Source organism: Lacerta agilis, chromosome 6, assembly GCF_009819535.1.
Source record: "Lacerta agilis isolate rLacAgi1 chromosome 6, rLacAgi1.pri, whole genome shotgun sequence".
Taxonomy (NCBI): domain Eukaryota; kingdom Metazoa; phylum Chordata; class Lepidosauria; order Squamata; family Lacertidae; genus Lacerta; species Lacerta agilis.
The window spans coordinates 82,358,299-82,377,946 of NC_046317.1; the positions used below are offsets into that span (position 1 = coordinate 82,358,299).

Genomic DNA, 19,648 nt, shown 5'->3' on the forward strand with positions numbered 1-19,648 from the left:
AAAGACCTTGGGTTTCAAAAAGACACTGGATGGTAGACAACAAGGCTGTTCCATTGACACACTAGACTTCTGCTTGCACAATGGATTTCCCCCTTCCCCTCCCGTCCCACCACACATGCACACACACAAAAAATCTGCTCCAGAGGAAGAGCAAGTCTTGTTGCATGAACAGGATTCTGCATATGAAGCACTGGAGACATAGAAGACAACTCCTAGGGGCCGAGAAGGCTTCAGTCCCCCCAATAAAATATTTGAGAGGGCTGGGGCCCCCCAAAGTTGATTATCATTACCATTCAAATGGTTTGTGGGTGGGTGGGTGGGTGATGTTACGTGATCGATGATGTGGGGCAGGGCTTACCTGGGCCCACGGAACATTTTATTCAAATTGGCACCACTGATTGGATACAACACTCTATAAAAGCTGTTGCTATATTCTGAATTGCTTGCTTTGGAGATTTCAGTTCTTCAGAGGACATTCCAGCCAGACCCCGGAAGCTGAGAAACTAATTCAGTGGGTGGGACTTTAGGGTGGGATCCAGAATCTGTATGCTGTACTCTTCCGACTTGATCTACTCCTGCTTGCTTTTCTAAATTGGGAAACAGTGTCAAGGTCCGGAGAGCTTACCTTCTGAATCTCCCGCCAAATCATGCACTTTTCTATCCTCAGCACATTTGTTACATCCAGGTTATCTTTACAAAGCGAATTCAGTGCCTCTGTGGTGTCATCCAGCAACGCTTGGATAAAAACCCAAGTGAACTTAACAATGTTGGTTGCTCTTTGAACGATGTTTTCTGCTAAGAAGAGAAAGCACATGTAAGAATCACCAAGAGCCTTGACGCAACCCAAAATATATTTTGGACACCTGAAATTTCATTCCCCATTTTCTGAATCAACTGCAGCACCTGAAGTTCTCCCAAGATTGGAGGTGGCTTGTTTGGCAGTGCAAATGCTTTGTTTTATTTTTTACTTGGAGAAATCTCAACTCTTCCTCATTTCACAGATGAAAAAGGGGACAACTTTCTAACAATTCTATTCCCTCATATCAATGATTACTGTCTGAGTCTCATCCCACGGTAGGACACCTTGGGGAAGGATCTGCTCAACCCACTATATGCTATATTCCAATATTCCTCAACCACAAGGACCATCTGACCCCTCAATGCTCCACCTCCATCCCTAAAATAATCTGATAGGGCACCTCCCCATGCCCCTGAGGTTCAGCTGGACTTCACTAGGAACCAGCCCTTGTTGACCTCCTTGTCAGTAGAGGTTTAAGCAATGACAAACCTAGACAGCATCTTAAAAAGCAAAGACATCACCTTGCCGACAAAGGTCTGTATAGTTAAAGCTATGGTTTTCCCAGTAGTAATGTATGGAAGTGAGAGCTGGACCATCAAGAAGGCTGATCGCCGAAGAATTGATGATTTTGAATTATGGTGCTGGAGGAGACTCTTGAGAGTCCCATGGACTGCAAGAAGATCAAACCTATCCATTCTTAAAGAAATCAGCCCTGAGTGCTCACTAGAAGGACAGATCCTGAAGTTGAGGCTCCAGTACTTTGGCCACCTCATGAGAAGAGAAGACTCCCTAGAAAAGACCCTGATGTTGGGAAAGATGGAGGGCACAAGGAGAAGGGGACGACAGAGGATGAGATGGTTGGACAGTGTTCTTGAAGCTACTAACATGAGTTTGGCCAAACTGCGAGAGGCAGTGAAGGATAGGTGTGCCTGGCGTGCTCTGGTCCATGGGGTCACGAAGAGTCGGACACGACTGAACGACTGAACAACAACAACAAAATCTCTGCCTTCTTTCAGACGTCTTCTGAAAACAGTATTGTTTAGACAGGACTTTGCAATATTATGTTTTCTTGCTTTTTAACCAACCAGTATTTACTGATATTTTGTTTTTATTTAAAGTAAAATGCAAAACCAAGCTTAGAACAAAATCATCACAGAAAACAGGTAAGAAATATCAAGGCAAAAAAGGGGGGGGGCCTGAGACATCAGCAATATATTCCAGACTTCGGGTTTAATGGAAATTATAACAAGTCTATATAAATAAAAACACCACAAACATAGGTGTGCCTTGTTTTCCAAGGGGATCAGCTGCATTTCCAGTGAACCTTAGTTATTTTACTGTATTATAAAGAGAAGGGATTTTCCTCAGGGCCACAGAAGGTGAGGAAAGAGTTACATTTCCCCTCCACGTTTGCAGGAATCCTGATAATTATCAACACTTAGACACATGTGCATGAACAGATGCTCTGTACCGCTGAGCTACAGTCCCCGATGAAAGTTGTCATCAATGGAAAAACACTGGGCATTTTACAAGAACCATCACCCTTTGATTAAGATTAATTTGCCAGTACCATATTGAGGCTCTGACTCTTCATTTCCTTCCTCAGCAATAGCATGCCAAATATTTCCTAGGTAGATATGCAGAGGAATTAATCACCTGGCTCATCCAAGTCCTCTTCTGGGGCTGACTTCTCCAGATTTTCTTCCCAGGATTCCATTTTCACGTTGGCTGAAGCACAGCAGAACAACACATTGGAAGAGCACCCCAGAATTGTGAACCCAACCCTATGCCTTCCGGTGGTGTGACACAGAAATTCCTGTTTTTGCCATTGGAAATTTATTGAGAAAGATGCAAGGGGAAGAGGAATCTAGTTTTCCACGTGCAGGAATTTTTTAAAAGTGTGGAAACATAAAAAATGTGACCTACCCCGCCCCTTCCAGTCTGAAGTTGTAAAGCTCAGGCGAGACTGTACCTCATGTTTAGGGTATCTGCCTGCCATTAGTATTACACATATTGATTTATATACTGCTGAATTGCCAAGGTGGCGTCTAAAGTGGTTTACAAGTATCATTTCCACTACCTGCCAATTGGCGCTGCTGCTGCTTCCCTTGGTCCCTGATTTCATCAAGCTCCCTCATCTTCAGAGCTGACTTGGAACTAGTCATCCAGGCTTCATAGGCAAGCTGCAAAAAAAGTGAAGCTTGTTATTCAACAGTTCTTTAGGGTGGGAGTGAGGCAAGGGGAGAGTCCATCAAACTACATCATTTCTGCCTGGATTTAACTTTGAGGTAGAAATCTAGGACAGGAGTACTTGCAGTCGCCACTATGGAACCTTCCCTGCATCTCCTTCAAAGATCCAAAATGCAGAACAGACTCTTTGCTCTCCCTGTTCGGTTCCTGTTTGCCCCGGCCCAGTCTCTCCTACGTTGACCATGCTTCCCTGCTCTGCTGAGCAGAGCAGAGGTGCAAAGAGTTTCTGTCTGGGACTGAGTGCATATAGTAAAATACTAAGTGCAATGAAGTCCTTATCTTAATTATGCAGCTTTGCCATAGTGAAGGGAAGGGATTGCAAATGCATGACGGCTACAATATTCAACACTTTTTGCATTTATTTCTCCCCCCCCCCCACCCTTCTCCCCCCCCCTCTGTTTTGTGTAACATCCTGACTAATGAAGAGTTCTGGGCCACTCAAAAGCTTGCCAATATTTTGTGTTGCACCCAGCTTTGGATTTGGGTGGGTGGGGGGTTGTTATGGATAAGTGGAACTACGATTGCTTTTTATGAATGAATTTCATCCTCACAGTCTACACTTCCCATTGGCAGGATGATTCCCTTTGCCCTTATTCCCAAAGTTCTGTCTCCCCCCCCCCCCCCAACACAGCTCTTTTTTGCTCTTCTGGAAGAATTGCCACACACCTGGAATGCTGTTTTCTTCTTCAGAGATTCCTTCTCACTCTTTTCAGTGTGCCCCTGTTCCTCTTCTTCCTCACTATCTGTCTCAAACAGGTAATAGCTCCCACTTCGAACCACTGAAATTTAATGTAGGAAGCAGACACAACTGAGAACTTGACAAGTCTTGTGGAACTCTATGCCACCACACATCAATTTCATACTTGCCACCGTGCATCAATTCACCCCCCTGGTTTCCAACCTACCCACCCCTGGTTTCATACTTATTCCATAAAATTTGTACACTGCTTGAGTGCTTTTAAAAGTTTTTTTTTCTTTTCTTTGCAGCCACTAAAGCATATTAGAATTTCCTCTTCCAGCCTCCTGCACCAAGATGACAGAAGTCCACACCTCAACCATCTGAGTGTGAGTTCAAAGATGTTATTGGGTAACTATTGCACTGCAGAACCACCACTGTGCAACTCAGAGGACCTCTCAGAATAGTTCTAAGACCTCCCCTGCTGGCACTGACCTTTGAGGCTGAAGAATAATGAGAAAATGTTAATGCATGTCAACATGTTAATTTTAATTTAATTTAATCTGTAGCTGCATGTCAATCTCAGGGATGCAATGGCCTACATATGGAACTGACTGCCAAAAGGTGTAATGCTGGTCACTGGTTCTAAAAGGGGAGTAGACCCATCAATAGAAGAAATGTCTATTGGCCATTTTTAACCAAGAGAGCTAGATGGAGTCTTCAGGTTCAAAGGCAGTATATCTTTGAATGTTAGCTACTGGGGGAACCCTGTGCTTTTCTGCATGCTACTTGCCTAAATAAATAAATCTGCTTCCCAGCTAATCAGCATTATCTTCTTGATCAAGCCAACGTTGTTCGATAAATTGATCTAACCCATTAATTGTTTGGATTTTGCAATCCCTGGAGTAGTCAACGAAGCAACATACAGCCTGGATGGGGATGTTATGGCCTTGCGAGTGTTGTTGGACTCCATCTCCCATCATTCCCAGCCAGCATGACCAATGATCAGGGATGAATGGAGTTGTAGTCCAATGACATTTGAAGGACCACAGGTTCTCCAACCCTGGGGTAAAATATTGGTCAAACAGTGATTTTTGAATAGAAAACTTTAGCTGCAAGGGGACAAGGTGTCACACTAAGGGAGCCATTGTAAACACAGGAGATTTACTTGAAGTGTGAGTGACCCATGGTTGCCACCATGTCTTCTTGCCTTCGTTTTCCTTCTTGTTAGCATCATCCTCTGTAAAAGAGTCCAGGGAAAAAAAACCTACTCAATAAAATGTTCCCATGAACAGGCAGTTAAAGCATGCCCTGCAATCCCATGCGTGATTCATGAAGAGAAGGCAACATAAGAGGTCTGCCTCCAGCCTTTCTGAAAAGAGATCAAACTCAAGAATGGAAATCCTCCTTTCTGTATAAGCCACGTGATTACAAAGATAGACTTCAAAGTGTGTGGCCAACTGCAGAAGGCAGAAGGGGCTCCATAAAATTTCCTTCATTGATCTCCTTCCATAGCTCATTGCCTCTTCCTAAGGCTAGCCAACAAACAACACATTGTGCAAACTTTTGTTGCTTCTGGACTGCCACTGTTTTGGGGTGTGGCTCAATCACACATACCAGCAAATTTAGGTCGTGCAATTAAAGTGGAATTGGAGCTCTTGCACCATGACCTGAACCCTGGCCCCTCCCCCCCCATGGACTTTCTGTAATAAGGGAAGTGATGAGGAACCATTAAGCAGCCATTTATCATTTTCTAATAAGTTACATTGCAAGATACATGCCATTTAAAAACGAAACAAATGTTTTCCACCTGAATCCTCTGCTTTTTCAGACTCTTGCACAGCTTCTGGCACCCATTTCTCCAAGGTGGTGAGATTTTTCTTTGGTTTGATCAGCTCCAGCCTATAGATTCCCCACAGAAAAACAAACACTGCATTTGCTTTTAGTCCTCTGCAATTCATTCACAGAGCTTGCTTCCAAACACAGTAGCAAGCAGACGTTCTCACATGCTACACCCTGCATGGACTTACTATGTAATAAGATCAAGACTTGCCTATTACTTGGGGGCGTGGCATTTATTAGAGATCACCAGCTTCCATCCAGCACCTTTAAGTGCTCTTCATCTCTTTCACAGAGATAATGGAGCAACACAGGCGGAGGGGGATTCAAAACAAAACAAAACAAAACAAACCCTCTTGTGACCAGCATTAAGACCCACAAAGACCAGAAGCAGGGCTCATACATCCAGAACTGCAAGGAATTCGTATCACTGATAAGTGTGTGCCTTCCCAGAGATGCCCTGAGCATCTAAGTTCATACTACACACAGACCACGCTGCAAGTCAATTTCAGTCAATATTCAACAGTCTCTCTGTTTCACCAGCTCATTTTAATACTCAGACTGTATTTTAGAGGTTCAGAAAAGAAACAGAAATATGTTGCAGTTGCCTTCCCAACCACTTCTGAGTAAATTATTATACAATTATGTAAATAAATGTTGAGGTTGAAAGACCTACTGCTTCTTCATGGTTTGCATTGATTTCCTCTCTTCTTCCATCCTGAGTTCCACCACCTTTTTAAGCTTTACTTCAAACAGCTCGGCTCCTCTGCATGTATGAGACAATTTCAAAGCCATCTTATCTACCTTATAAGTCACATTTGGATGCAAAGTGGTAAGAAAAGCCATCTTCATGTTTCTTATTTCTGAAGGATGAAATCTAATATTACTTTCCTAGAATGGGAGCTATTCCTCAGTGGTAGGAACCCACACTGCTCCAGAAACCAATTTCAGAAAGGAATCATGTGGTTTTGACAACCAATATGGTTGAGAGAGATGCAACCCCATCAGTTGCCTAACATTTCCGATTGCTTCCTACCAAAGTCATGTTGTTTAAGTGGCATAGGATCTAAGCACAAGGAGGCCGCAAATCACACTATTCCAGTAATTTATAAGAAAGGCTTACATCTCACAGCAAAGGAGCAATCTAGGTCAACTGACTCTTCAACAGCCCAGTTCCACCCAGGTCGCTTATTCATCCTACCAACTTGGTTGTGCGAATTGGTCTTCAGTCTGTAGCACTGATTCCATCTCCTATCTCAATAACAACCTGCAATCTTGTTCGGACTTCATACATCTTTGCCACATACCTGAAGGCCAAGGTCTTGGCAGTCTTAAGATCTGCAACAACATAGAGGTAGTAGTAGCTAGTAAAAATTCTACGCTGGATTAGCAGGAAAGTGAAACATATCGCATCCCAGGTTATTCCTGCTTCCTTCTCAGGCAGTTCGCATATTTCATCCTCAGGTGGGTCTAGATAGGAGGAAAACACACAACATATTCTCCAGGTGGCCAGGATGTGAGTGGTTCATGCAGTTTCCTTATTGTTCTAATTATGCTACTCATTGTGGAGGCCAGGGACGACCCTTCGATTTTGTAGGGGTGACAAAACATGGTCAATAACTGCTGGGAAAGAAGCAAATTGTAGCTTCAATTTCAGATCTTTGTGTCATTGTCCGTAGTTGAAATTCACTGATGATCATCAATGGGACATTTGAAATACAAGCAATGTGGCGCACAGGTCAAGTTGTCTACTTATGCAAGTACCTAATCTGCATTTAAAAAAACAACACACCCAAAAACACAAACCCACCCAAAATGAAATGCAGCCATGCATTGAAATCTGCACTTCTCTTAATTTTGCAGTGCAGTTCTCTAAGTACATGTACTGTATAAAAGTGCATATACTGGGGAAAGTGTAGATAAAAATAAATATATTAATTAAAAATAGTCCATTGTATTAGAGATAATTGCTTGAAAAAAATATGTATATTAGGTAAAAATGCATGCAAAAAGCAGGGTGTTCAACATGATAGAAAAAGTAGGAGAAATCAGGCAAGAGATGAGGGACATAATATATAACTGTCTTCATGGGAGAAGTTGTGGAGGAGTAATCTAAAATGTACAGCTTGTTAAGATAAAACTATATGAAGATGATTTATAGATGGTATTGAACACCAAATAAGTTAGTCAAAATGTACAAAAACTAAGTCAAGTCTGTGTTGGAAGTGCAAAACGACAGAAGGAACGTTTTTCCATATGTGGTGGACTTGTAAAAAAGCTAAGGACTATTGGGAAATGGCATATGATGAGATTAAAAAGATGTTCAAGTTGATGATCCCCAAGAAACCCAAAGCTTTTATTTTTAGGAATTATAGATAATGATGTACCAAAAGAGTTGGTTAACTTATTTATGTACAGTGGTACCTTGGTTTATTAACTTAATCCGTTCCGGAAGTCTGTTCTTAAACCGAAACTGTTCTTAAACTGAGGCACTCTTTCCCTAATGAGGCCTCCAACTGCCGGTGCCCTTCCACCATTCGGCTTCCATTTGTAGACCGAGGTAAAGTTCGCTAACCAGAACGCTACTTCCGGATTTGCGGAGTTCGTAAACCGAATAGTTCGTAAACAGGACTGTTCTTAAACCGAGGTAACACTGTATATAATGACAGCAGCACTAATACTTTATGCCTAAAGATGCAAAGAAAAAGTGGTTCCAACAAAGGAAGAATGGCTTTTAACAATGATGTAGTATGCAGAACTGGCAAGATTAATAGCAAAGATTAGAGACCAAAATGACCAAAAAAAATTCATTGAGGGCCAGAGGCCCTTTATTGAGTATTTGAAGAGCTACTACAGCAAGATGAAAACATGAGGACTTGAAATATTAAGCAACAGCATTAGTGATTAAGATAAATAGGTTAAAATGGATGTATTGAATAATATATGTGAAATATGCAGCATTCAAGGATAAATATGGAAACCGTGGAAGGGGAGGATGGGAAGTCAATGGATAAAGTAATTTATGGTCTATGTTAAAATCTGTAATGTGTGTGTGTGTGTGTGTGTGTGTGTGTGTGTGTGTGTGAGAGAGAGAGAGAGAGAGAGAGAGGATATATATTTTTTACAAAAAATAAAAGGTAGAAGAAAACTTTGTTTCTCATCAAAAGTGAGTCACACCTTGCCTTATGCCTGCAAGACAATGATTCCTATACAACCTTGCAGGTGGCAAGGTTTTTAAACTCTGTCATATCTCAAAAAAGGCGCTGTGGCCAACTACATGACCACTAATACTTTTGTTTTCTGCTCCTTGGTTGCAATTTTTAAAACTTGTATTTGTGCTGTGGTTTGATTCCCTATGACTCCAAGGTCTATGGTATGCTGTAACTTTATGTTATATATTCCATATTTTATGTTTTTATGGGCTTATAGCCGCAATATATTTGAATTTGAATTTGTAAGTTGAAATGCCAGAGGATCTCTCTTTCCACATCCTACTTACCTACATCATATCCCGGTATTGTGCAGAACATACCAAAGGTCTGAATTAGCCAACAATGGCTAGTTTGTAATTTACTAAGGTACGCACATGCTCCAATCTGTGGGAAAAGAGGAGGAAAGAAAGATGACAGTTCAGGAGGGCTCTAATGCACATTCCTCTAAGCTCCAGACTGGCCCTTTCAAACCAATACAGTGAGATGATGATGATTTATTTCTTGTACCCCTCCAATCTGGCTGGGTTGCCCCAGCCACTCTGGGCAACTTCCAACAAAGTATAAAAGAACACACCAAAGCATCAAACAATAAAAGATAGAAAGAGCAACATCTCAGGTTAAACAGGGGTCATCCTTGTGCATTATTTCCACATCTAAATAAACATGCAATTGCACTTGTACCTATCCCTGAGGTGGCTTACTGTAGCAACCGAGATCACAGTCCGTTATGGGACAATGACTACGGGTAAGGTGATAATTTTGCTCGGCCTCTGCTAGCTTTACAAATACATACGGCTAGGAGGTTCTTCGCGGCTATAACCAAAGCTGTGTATGCGATCAGATAGTCCCACAGTCTGAGTATGTCTTTGACTGGCTTCAGCTGGAGGCTTTGCCCAAAACGCATGAAGTAGAAACAGGCCAGGAGGTAGCCCACACAGAAGATGTTGATCCTTGTTGTCCCGGTCATAAAAATCAGGCAAAGGACAAACCAAAAGTGGTATCTGAACAAAATCACTTTCACCAAATCCAGATAAGACCTGAAGGAAACAACAGATGAACAAATCACAAATGGCATAGCTGTGACACGGGGGCATTTCCAGGTGCCCAATTGGTTGGCACTTAATGGAGCTGATAGGGTAGAAGGTAGGGAGGCTACCAGTAGGGGGAGCCAGAGCAAATGGCTAGGAGAACCAGAGCTAATGGTAGGTGAAGCCAGAACCAACAGTAGGTAGAGCCAACTAACTCTCCTTGACCCCCCCCCCCATCCTGATCCCTGCTGAATTCTGCAAGGGCAACACCTGCAAGGGCAACAGCCAGTGCCACCTTCTGGACGGGTTGTAAGTAATTAGGAGCTTGGAAAGCAGAGTTCCACTTGTCCTAATGGACCAGCCTGCACTGCCAGATGGTCACTATTTCAGAGTGGATCGATGGTCCAGTATAAATCCACATCAACACACTATTATTGCATCAGTGATATGTTGCATAATATACCTGGGGGAAAGCTACCAGTCTGGAGGGGGCTAGGTTATCTTGAGCAAGCATTTCTGTTATGCGGCTCTCAGATCCTCACACAAGTGTCACTTTGCTTTATGGAGCAACCTCTCTCTCTCTCTCTCTCTCTCTCTCTCACACACACACGCACACACCGCACCCAGCACACCCAGCACACAGACAGTTTCTTGCCTGCAGTGGATAAAGTTTGGTACTAGACTGTACTCGCTTAGCCCAGCTGGGTCGAGGCTGTGGCTGATCTCTACATTGTCTCCCGCCTGCATCCTCACAACCAGCTTATTCTCATCTTCAAACACCTGCCACTGGAGAGAGGCGGCAAGCAGAAGCAGGAAGTCATCTGCAAGGGGGGTGGGAGAGGAGGCGAGGAAAGAGATTTGATTTATTTGGAATATTTTCTCCCTGCTTTTTAATTGTAAACATTTAAAAAAAAGAAGAAGAAGGTAGAGCAACCAAGGTTTGTTATTGGCTTATTTTTGGCTTACTGCTCATGGTTTGTTTGAAACAAACCATCGCGTGGGTTTGGACGACACAGCAAACAGTAGCAGTAGCAGCAGCGGCAGTATTAAACAAATTTATAGACCGCTTCATAGCCTTTGTACAGTAGACTGGTTTCTATACACATACAGCCATCTCTGTCCTTCATCTGGGCAAGCAAAGGACATTACCAGAGTTCAAGGACAAGCAGGCAAAAACACTCAAAAGGCCTGGGAAGAGGAGGTGTGGCTGAGGAGGGAGTGTGGTGTGGAGAGAGTCCCAAGGGCCACACAGAGAACTTTGGAGGGCCACATTTGACAACATGAACCAATGGGCCAGCTCAGTATATAGCAGTTTGCTATTAACCCACCCGGCTTTTCACGCTTTCCCATGTTACCTCACAAACTATATCATGCCACAATTTAGATGTTTCCTCCTCTGGAAGAAACAGCTATTAACGCCTGTTAAGCAGGTGTCCCATGACTTTACAGATTATACTTACACAGGAGAAAACTAGCATCAGGCCTCTTGGCAAAATCAGGCAGATACAGCCACTTAATCAGATTTGAATGGAGCAGCCAGTGAGAGGTTCTCCACGGATAATCTGCCAGTAAAGAGATTATCTGCATTACACAAAGCATCTTAAACTAATTTCCGAGCTTACTGTCTGGGCACATTTGATTCACAGGGAACTGCCAAGAGGCAAAAATTTGGCTATCCAGCAGACGGCATAGTCGCCCTTTTGCTCATCCTAAATTACACGACACCCCCACCCCCACCCCACAATGTACTTGCCCTGCTACCTGCTAGAACACACTGTTCCGCATGTACCTTGGCACAAAGCAGGTGGGAGACCAATGCAGAGCAGATACTGGAAGACTGCGATGCTGGCAAGGAAACAGCAGTATTTGGGCCAGGCTTCAGCCATGGCTTTCCTCCGACGGCAGCTCAACAGGTAAATCAGCCAGCTGGCATGGATGAGGGCATAGAAGTCCATACGCTGCCTAATCACATTGATGGCAACCACAAAGCAGATCTGAAAGGGCAGAAGGGAGAGGGGGGTGTTCAGGAGCACACACACCCCCAGGTGTTTTTCGTGTGCTCCCTGTGCTCAGAAAGGAAACTGTAATTGGCAAGCTGAAATTCCATACTCTCCAACATTTCTTCAGTGCAAATAGGGGCATCCTATTCTTTTATTTATTTATTTATTTAATTTATGTTTATTGATCACAAATGAATACCCATTTTACAATTTTACATTTACAAATCAACAGAGACAAACCCTGTGTACATCGAAATAATAAAGACAATAAAATACACCCATGTGAATTCCCTCCACCGCAACTCGACTTCTTATGAATTAACGTATATTTTACATTGTGACATTATCCTGTTTGTTATCTATCCATTGTTAGTCTTACTTTTAATTGGTTCATCTTTACATGTTTAATCTATGCATATCAACATATTTATCTTCTTCTTCTTCTTCTTCTTCTTCTTCTTCTTCTTCTTATTATTATTATTATTATTATTATTACCCCGCCCATCTGACTGGGTTTCCCTAGTCCTCTGGGCAGATTCCAATATATAGAAACATAATAAATCATTGATCATTTTTTAAAAATCTTTCCCTACACAGGGCTGCTATCAAATGTCTTCCAAAGGTTGTATAGTTACTTATCTCCTTGGCTTTGGGGGGGGGGGGGTGTTGCATAACTTTCACATTTATCCGATGAAAACAGGGACATCCTACCATACCTTCCAACATTTCTCCAATGAAAATAGGGAAGTCTAAGGGAAAGCGGGACATTCTGGCATCAAATCAGAAACCGGGATGGCATCCGTAAACCCAAGACTGTCCCTGAAAAACAGGGACACTTGGAGGGTCTGAAATTCAGGGGCATCGTTTATAACTGCGCTGGTATCAATAGTGTAGTCTGGTATAATTTCTGCGAAAGAAAATGCACCCGGGGGGGGGAGGGGGAGGGAGTAATTCCATACTAAGGTCTGGGTTAGTGTTTTAATCTCTAACCAACCAGGACGGCTATAGAAGATGTCTGATGTAAGACGCTGTATGTCTCCGAATGTCCGTTGCTGGGAATCACAAAGTGTGGAGAAAGCGATGGTTGCACTCGGGTTCTGGCAGCAAGCTTGCCGTAGGCAACTGGTTGGCCACCGTGAGAATGGGATACTGGGACAGATGAGCCTTGGGCCTAATTCAGGAAGGCTCTTCATTCATTCTTAAATGGCGAAGAAGGGGGTCGGCACTACAAAATGCTGCAGGGATCTAAAAGGCACATAGTGGTGTGTGTGTTGACTTCTGCTGCTTATGTACAATAAGCTGACTTAATGAGGAATCAAACTTTATTCCTAATGAGGCCTAGGAGCTTGCACAGTGCTGCTGCTTGGAGCTGCATGAGGAAGGGAAGTACTGGTAGCTTGTGTAAAGAGGAGGAAGGAAGGAAGGAAGGAAGGAAGGAAGGAAGGAAGGAAGGAAGGGAGGGAGGGGAGGCATATTTCCCTAACCAATTACGGCTGAAAATTGGGCAGGCAAGGAGGGAGGGTTCCATATCATTACCAACCACATCAAGAACCACACTTTTGGATCACATGAGTTAACAGTGATAAATAGTTTGATCCCGGTTTGATTCTGCTGAACCTGTAGTGGAAGGGTGACTTTAAATTTATTTTAAAATTACAAATCACGTTTTTTTCCAAAAGGAAGGTGGGAGCAGGCTGAAAGCAACAGCTTCAGAAGAACATCACCTCACTTCTCTAGAATAAACAAGTGCTTTCTTTCCTTGACTGCAATTATGAAAAATACTCTTTAAGGCAGTAAATGACATTTTTGTGTGTGAAAGAAATATAAAAACGAGTGAGCCAATGGCATCTGTACCACTGGGGGCGGGGGGGGGGAGGCTAACATGGAAACACCTGGCCTGTGGGCCAGTTCACACTGCTAAATGTCTCTGTGCAGGTGTGTATTAAGTAAAAGTGCCTCTGTGGTGATAGCCGTGGCTGCCAGTTCACCATGTGCACTGGCCAGTTCTCACGAGACTTCCTTCATTCGCATGTGGGCGACACAAACTGCTTTCTCTCTCCGTTCATGAAACTGGGTACTGTACATATCAAGCAATGTGAGCCAGCTCCAGGGAAAGCTTTGCCTTGGCTTCCTGCTTGGATCTCGAATGTCGCACTGAAATGTGTCCCTCTCTAAACAAACCTCTTTTGACCTCCCAGCCTCCCTACCCAGCTCCCCTCTTGCTAATCATTTCTCACCTCTAGTCCAAACTTGTAGAAACTGTAATTGACAAAGTATTTGATGCAACTCAAGAGCCCATCGTCCAGATTCTCCCGGGCCACGTCATAAAAAACGCTCCCCGTGGGAGGCGGCATCAGCTGGTTCTGAATTCGGTAAAAAAGCTGGTGGCGATGCACTGTGGCCTCTAGAGCCATAAGAACCAGGATGGTGAGGTGATTCTACAAAATGAAATAAAGAAGAATGCTTCACAAGAATGCCCAGTAAACAACAGGAACAATGCCTGCCCCACCCACAGCTAGATTATTCCTTACACCACACTGAATATGAGTTGGTTGGTGGCTGACACAAACCAAGGGCCTGGACAAATATTCACTCTACCCAGTAGCAGGGCCAGCCTTTGTATGTATGACTCGCACATAATCAAGTGTTTTTGAAATGACTGTAATATCTAAGTGTTTACTTACCGTAACACAAGTGTTTAAACAAGATTCATACCTTTAGACATGGGAGAACATTGTCACTGCACTTCAATAGCCCTCCAAACCAATGTGCTGGGTCAACAGGGGCCTTGTACAACAATGACTTTTCCAGTAATTCATCCATGTTGGTGTAGTGATAATAAGTCATATTTGAATGAAGCCCCTGAGGAGACAAGCTTTTCTAAGTGTAGGGTTGCCATATTTCAAAGAGTAAAAACCAGGACACCCCGAAAGATGGCGAACTTTTTAGGAAGACCCCAAGATTGTTGAGCTTTTTTTTTAGTAACCCACCAGCACATGCCAATTTGCCTCCATTTTTACACCCGAAAACCAGGATATGTCAGGAATCCTGAAAGTTGATGGTTGGTTTTTTTTTCAAAACACCTGCCAAAAACGTGATTTTTTTATCGACTTTCCTAAGATCCAGGACAAAGCACTGCCTTTCGGAAATTCCCCCCAGACATCAATTCCACCTTTGAAATCCCAGTAATGTCTGGGAAAATCTGGCCGTATGGCAGCCCTATCTAAGTGACATCAGCTGATGGGCACTTATCTGATGTGAGCCAAATTGGACCCTCAGGTAGGCCAAGTTTGGCCGTGAGTTGAAGATTCCCCACACCTGCTCTTAGGAAATCACAAGCAAAAACAGAAAATTCTTCAGAAGTTTGGGTCCTTGGTACATTAGCAAGCCGACCTGTGTGCAGTTTGAAGAATATGTCAGAGGCTTGACAAATTTCAGCTGGTATGCCATTTTACAGATGACCATCACACAGGACCAAAACGTACAGATCCTGGAGGCGTGTGGGCACAGCTTGGAATATGGAAGGGCAAATGCCCAGAGGATGAAGAAAGGGTAGTTCATCAAAGACACCTGTGAACCAACGTCAAACACCAACAGAAACAACAATGAAGTCACTTTGCAACAAACATTTTAATACATTGCAGTTATGGAGGAAGTGGGTGCTAACATTTTGCCTCAACAAGGACCAGTAAGGTCATGTATGGACAGGGACACCAAATTCAGATTCCAAAGTAGGCTGCCTCTGAACGCTTGCACCACCTCGTACGTACTTTAAAAAAGATCTGTGTGTTTTCACACAGATTTCAAAGGATTTCCCATTAAGAATCTGCATGGAAAGGGGGCGGGGCAGATTTAGTCCCATTCCCATGAAGTACTGGGATGGACCAAACTTTGATGGGCCTGTCCATTCCTTGGTACAGATATATACCTTCAAATTGGGAAGCCCTGTGTCATATGGCACAGCCTCGGAGCTGCCCTCCCGACACAGGCATCACTTGCAAATCACCTTGATGGCGTTGGGATAGGGCAGGTTGGTGGCAAGGCCAGGGCTGTGTGGACCCACTGGCAGGAAACAGAGACCCTTGGGACCAGTATTGCTACCGGCTCCATGGCTTCAGGACTACTAGCACTACAAAGTCAACACTTGAAGAATCAAGCATGGCCCTCTTGCGTGATAAAGGTTTCTCCAGCAGAGGAGCTAAAAACCTGATCTTCCTGCAGCTTGATTAAATTTCAGTTGGCTCCAGACCTTTGCTGGAGCAACATCCTAGCCTGCTGCTCTTGGGCCCAAGCTCAGGAGCTTGTTCCAACTCCGTTCAGAGCTGTCCATGGTCCAGAACCTCCTCGCCTGGATTTTCACTCCGCTTTCTGGGTCTCCCTGCAGGTTTCAAGTCAAGCAAGGTAGTTATTAGCTGACCTCGTGTACAGTGATCCAGATAATCCAAGTGGACAGAATCTTCAGGATGTGGAGCTCCAGGAATCGCCACGCAAATGCCTGCATTGCTCGAATCGTTGCTAAGAGCTTCAGGAGATGAGGCACCACACTGTCAACCACTTCTGTCCATTTACTCATCTTTTCCACTAAGGAAACAGGAGGGGGGGATAACTTTTTAAATAATGCAAAACAATAGATGGAGAAGCGAAGTGTGATTTGCCAAAAGGAGGGCTGAAGGAAGAGCATGGCAATCAGCAATAAGGTAGATCTGCTGCTATGGCTTTCCATAATGAATTTAATTTGGTGAAGGTGATGCTCTCAGTTCCGCTTTAACAAAACAAGAACTGGGGGAGGAGCAACCTGGAACGCATCTATGCTTGCAAGAAGCAGGCTCTATTTACTAGCACAAACCAAAATGGCAGGCTTGTTTCCATGCTTAGTTATACTTTCAGCACCGGTCTTGAAAGACCTACATTGGCTCCCAGTATGTTTCCGAGCACAATTCAAAGTGTTGGTGCTGACCTTGAAAGCCCTAAACGGCCTCAGTCCAGTATACCTGAAGGAGCATCTCCACCCCCATCGTTCTGCCCAGACACTGAGGTCCAGTGCCGAGGGCCTTCTGGCGGTTCCCTCACTGAGAGAAGCCAAGTTACAGGGAACCAGAGCCTTCTCGGTAGTTGCACCCGCCCTGTGGAACGCCCTCCCACCAGATGTCAAAGAGAACAACAACTACCAGACTTTTAGGAGACATCTGAAGGCAGCCCTGTTTAGGGAAGATTTTGATGTTTGATGGACTACAGTCGTACCTCGTGTTACGAACGCTGCATGTTGCATTCGTCACAGGTTACGAACGCGCCAAACCCGGAAGTACCGGAACAGGTTACTTCCGGGTTCGGCGGTTCGCGCATGCGCAGACTGGCAAATTGACGTCACACGCATGTGCAGAAGCGCCAAATCGTGTTGCGCACATGCGCAGACGCGGCACTTCAAGTTGCGGACCTTTCAGGTTACGAACGGGGCTCCAGAATGGATCCCGTTCATAACCAGAGGTACCACTGCACTGTATTTTATTATTTTGTTGGAAGCCGCCCAGTGTGGCTGGGGAAACCCAGCTAGATGGGTGGGGTATAAATTATTATTATTATTATTATTATTATTATTATTATTATTATTATTATAGCACAGGAGCTAGCTGTTCATCATTACCCAGCTTCGCCTGATGGCACTTGCCCATGTTTTCACCTACTGCTGAGTTCTCAGGCTTCTCCAATCCATCTTCAATGTCATCTTGTAGCTGTTCAGCAGCCAGCCTGTGGAAAACGCAGTAAAACAGCAAAAAGCCACTGTTATTGCATGACCAGAGTGGCCTTGCTTCTGTTATTGAGTAGGCCTAGATTTTAGCAACACACTGGTCTGGTTCACCCAACACGATGTGCCAAAATAGGTCTAGCAAACTACGTATGGCCTAGTAATAATTTATGCAAGCTTGGTGTATGGCTATACTTGAGGATACCAGCCTAACTATAATTGCTCCAGTCCAGCTCCAGTTATGCATGAAGAATGCTTTGCAATAATGGGGGTGTGCACATGAATATGCCATACAATGTGTACCCCTTCAGTGCAGATAGACTAAAATCCTCTTAGTAAGGCTGCAATCCTAACACCACCCATCCATGGGGCTTTGTGGAGTGGTGGTGACACTGTTGCATTCACAGTGCAGTCGTGGTGGCAGCCAAGGTGGGCAGGACAATTGGGTCCAATTCCGGTGCCAGCTCCAGGATGCCATAGAAATTGGGTCCAGATTGGGCCTGCTGCTGCGAGGCTGGATTGGGATCCAGCAGATCCTAGTCCAACTCAGTCCTGCTCACCTACACATTCAATAGGGGGATGGAGGAGGGGTTCAGTTACTACAGCCAGTAGGAGACCCACTTAGTCAGGAGAGTTGAGTTGAGGGGTGCCTCTGCAGTCTAAACCCCTGAAAGCCTAGTGCAAGGAGGCCTGTGTTTATCTGTGCAAATGTTGATCCAGTATATGCTCTCAATTCACATTCCAACTCCTTTATGGGATTCAGGCAACATGTCTTGATCTCCTCTGCATCAAAAGACTTAGAAGGTCAAACAAACTCAAATACGTTTCTATTCGCCACGTCCCTCTTTTTCAAGCTTACCTACTTTGCAGCTTTAGGATATGTTCCTTAAGCCTGAAAATACGGGGGACAAAAACACAGTATCAAGAATTGCATTATAAACCCAAAAGGCTTGTAACTGGATGGGTTGGGAGTCAGAAGAACCCGCAGAACAGTGCACAGATTCCATATGGCAGGGCTGAAATGCTCGTGCAGAAGGAATAATTGGAAGAGTGCAGTCTTGGATTCCCCCTCTTCCGTTTTGGAACGATAAATATTAAGCCAGGGCACAACTATGTGGTGTTTTTAATTTAGTGTAGTCTTATAAAATTACTTGTGAGCATTTCTGCTTTGTACAATGATAACACTAAACTATTATATTTTTAAAAACAAAACAAAACAAAACTTCGCCTGCCTTGGATACTATACACCATGACATTGCTATGTCATCTCAGCTGCTTCCTACTTATGAATGCAAATGTTCCCATCAAGCCCAGCCAGTTTGGTCAGCAAATAAAAGAAGGAGCATCGCTGGCAGTCCCAAGATAGCCTAAGAGCATCATCCTGGCTGGATTGTTCCAGGAAACGTTTTCCAATTAATGCAACCAAAAAGATTCTCAGGAACTTCGTGCAAAGTTCTTCTTACTAATTTTCCAAGTGGTAAATAATTTCCGGTCTATAGGCTTTGCAATGTCTTGGCTTTGTGAAAACGATGAGCAAACGACAGGCTGTTCAAGTAGACTGGAATTCTCCTGGGACTGGCGTTTGCCAGCATGTCTACCTGGGTGGCTGACAGTGACACTATGGTGGAATCTAGACACATATAAAAAACGTTGTGAAAAATATATTGAATATGCCATAGCTCACCATCGCCATCTCGTGTCACATTTGTATAAATGCACTTTACAACACACCTAAAACGTTTTATTTGCAGCTGTGTGGCTGAGTCCTATGTGATTTCACCCAGCCATCCTATAATGGGATAACAGGAAGTTATCACAGAATAAGTGTTGGGGCAGAAGACTCATGCAAGAAATTCTTCAAAATAGTAGTGGTTTGGGGAAATGGAATCCTAATCTGGATCAATTGAGAAACCACACCAGATCACACTAATGATCCCTAATGGAGCAAATAGTGTTAGGGGAGGGGATTTTCACTGAGGGGCAGGTGACCCTTCTTGGTGCCCCAGTCCTGATCTGTACTGGGGCTCCCCCACAGCTGCTGTTTGCCAAAATTTAAGGAGATGGGAAATTAGAAATCTTAGTTATTTCATTCAGATTCTCC

General features: G+C 43.8%; 1 protein-coding gene across 1 annotated transcript in view; it reads right to left on the minus strand.

Moving 5' to 3' along the window:
• Positions 1-19,648, minus strand: part of LOC117049246 (piezo-type mechanosensitive ion channel component 2-like) — a 56,970-nt gene that overhangs the window by 25,020 nt on the left and 12,302 nt on the right. Inside the window, exons 12-30 of the mRNA XM_033153987.1 lie at positions 18,407-18,439; positions 17,446-17,549; positions 16,222-16,385; positions 15,186-15,374; positions 14,520-14,636; positions 14,042-14,242; positions 11,594-11,798; positions 11,265-11,366; positions 10,460-10,625; positions 9,570-9,813; positions 9,064-9,160; positions 6,872-7,034; positions 6,241-6,330; positions 5,536-5,627; positions 4,894-4,965; positions 3,716-3,828; positions 2,880-2,982; positions 2,456-2,527; positions 626-795 (exon numbers count right to left, since the gene is read on the minus strand). Of these exons, the coding sequence (XP_033009878.1) occupies positions 626-795; positions 2,456-2,527; positions 2,880-2,982; positions 3,716-3,828; positions 4,894-4,965; positions 5,536-5,627; positions 6,241-6,330; positions 6,872-7,034; positions 9,064-9,160; positions 9,570-9,813; positions 10,460-10,625; positions 11,265-11,366; positions 11,594-11,798; positions 14,042-14,242; positions 14,520-14,636; positions 15,186-15,374; positions 16,222-16,385; positions 17,446-17,549; positions 18,407-18,439 (2,497 nt within the window). The remainder of the gene's footprint in view (positions 1-625; positions 796-2,455; positions 2,528-2,879; positions 2,983-3,715; positions 3,829-4,893; positions 4,966-5,535; positions 5,628-6,240; positions 6,331-6,871; positions 7,035-9,063; positions 9,161-9,569; positions 9,814-10,459; positions 10,626-11,264; positions 11,367-11,593; positions 11,799-14,041; positions 14,243-14,519; positions 14,637-15,185; positions 15,375-16,221; positions 16,386-17,445; positions 17,550-18,406; positions 18,440-19,648) is intronic.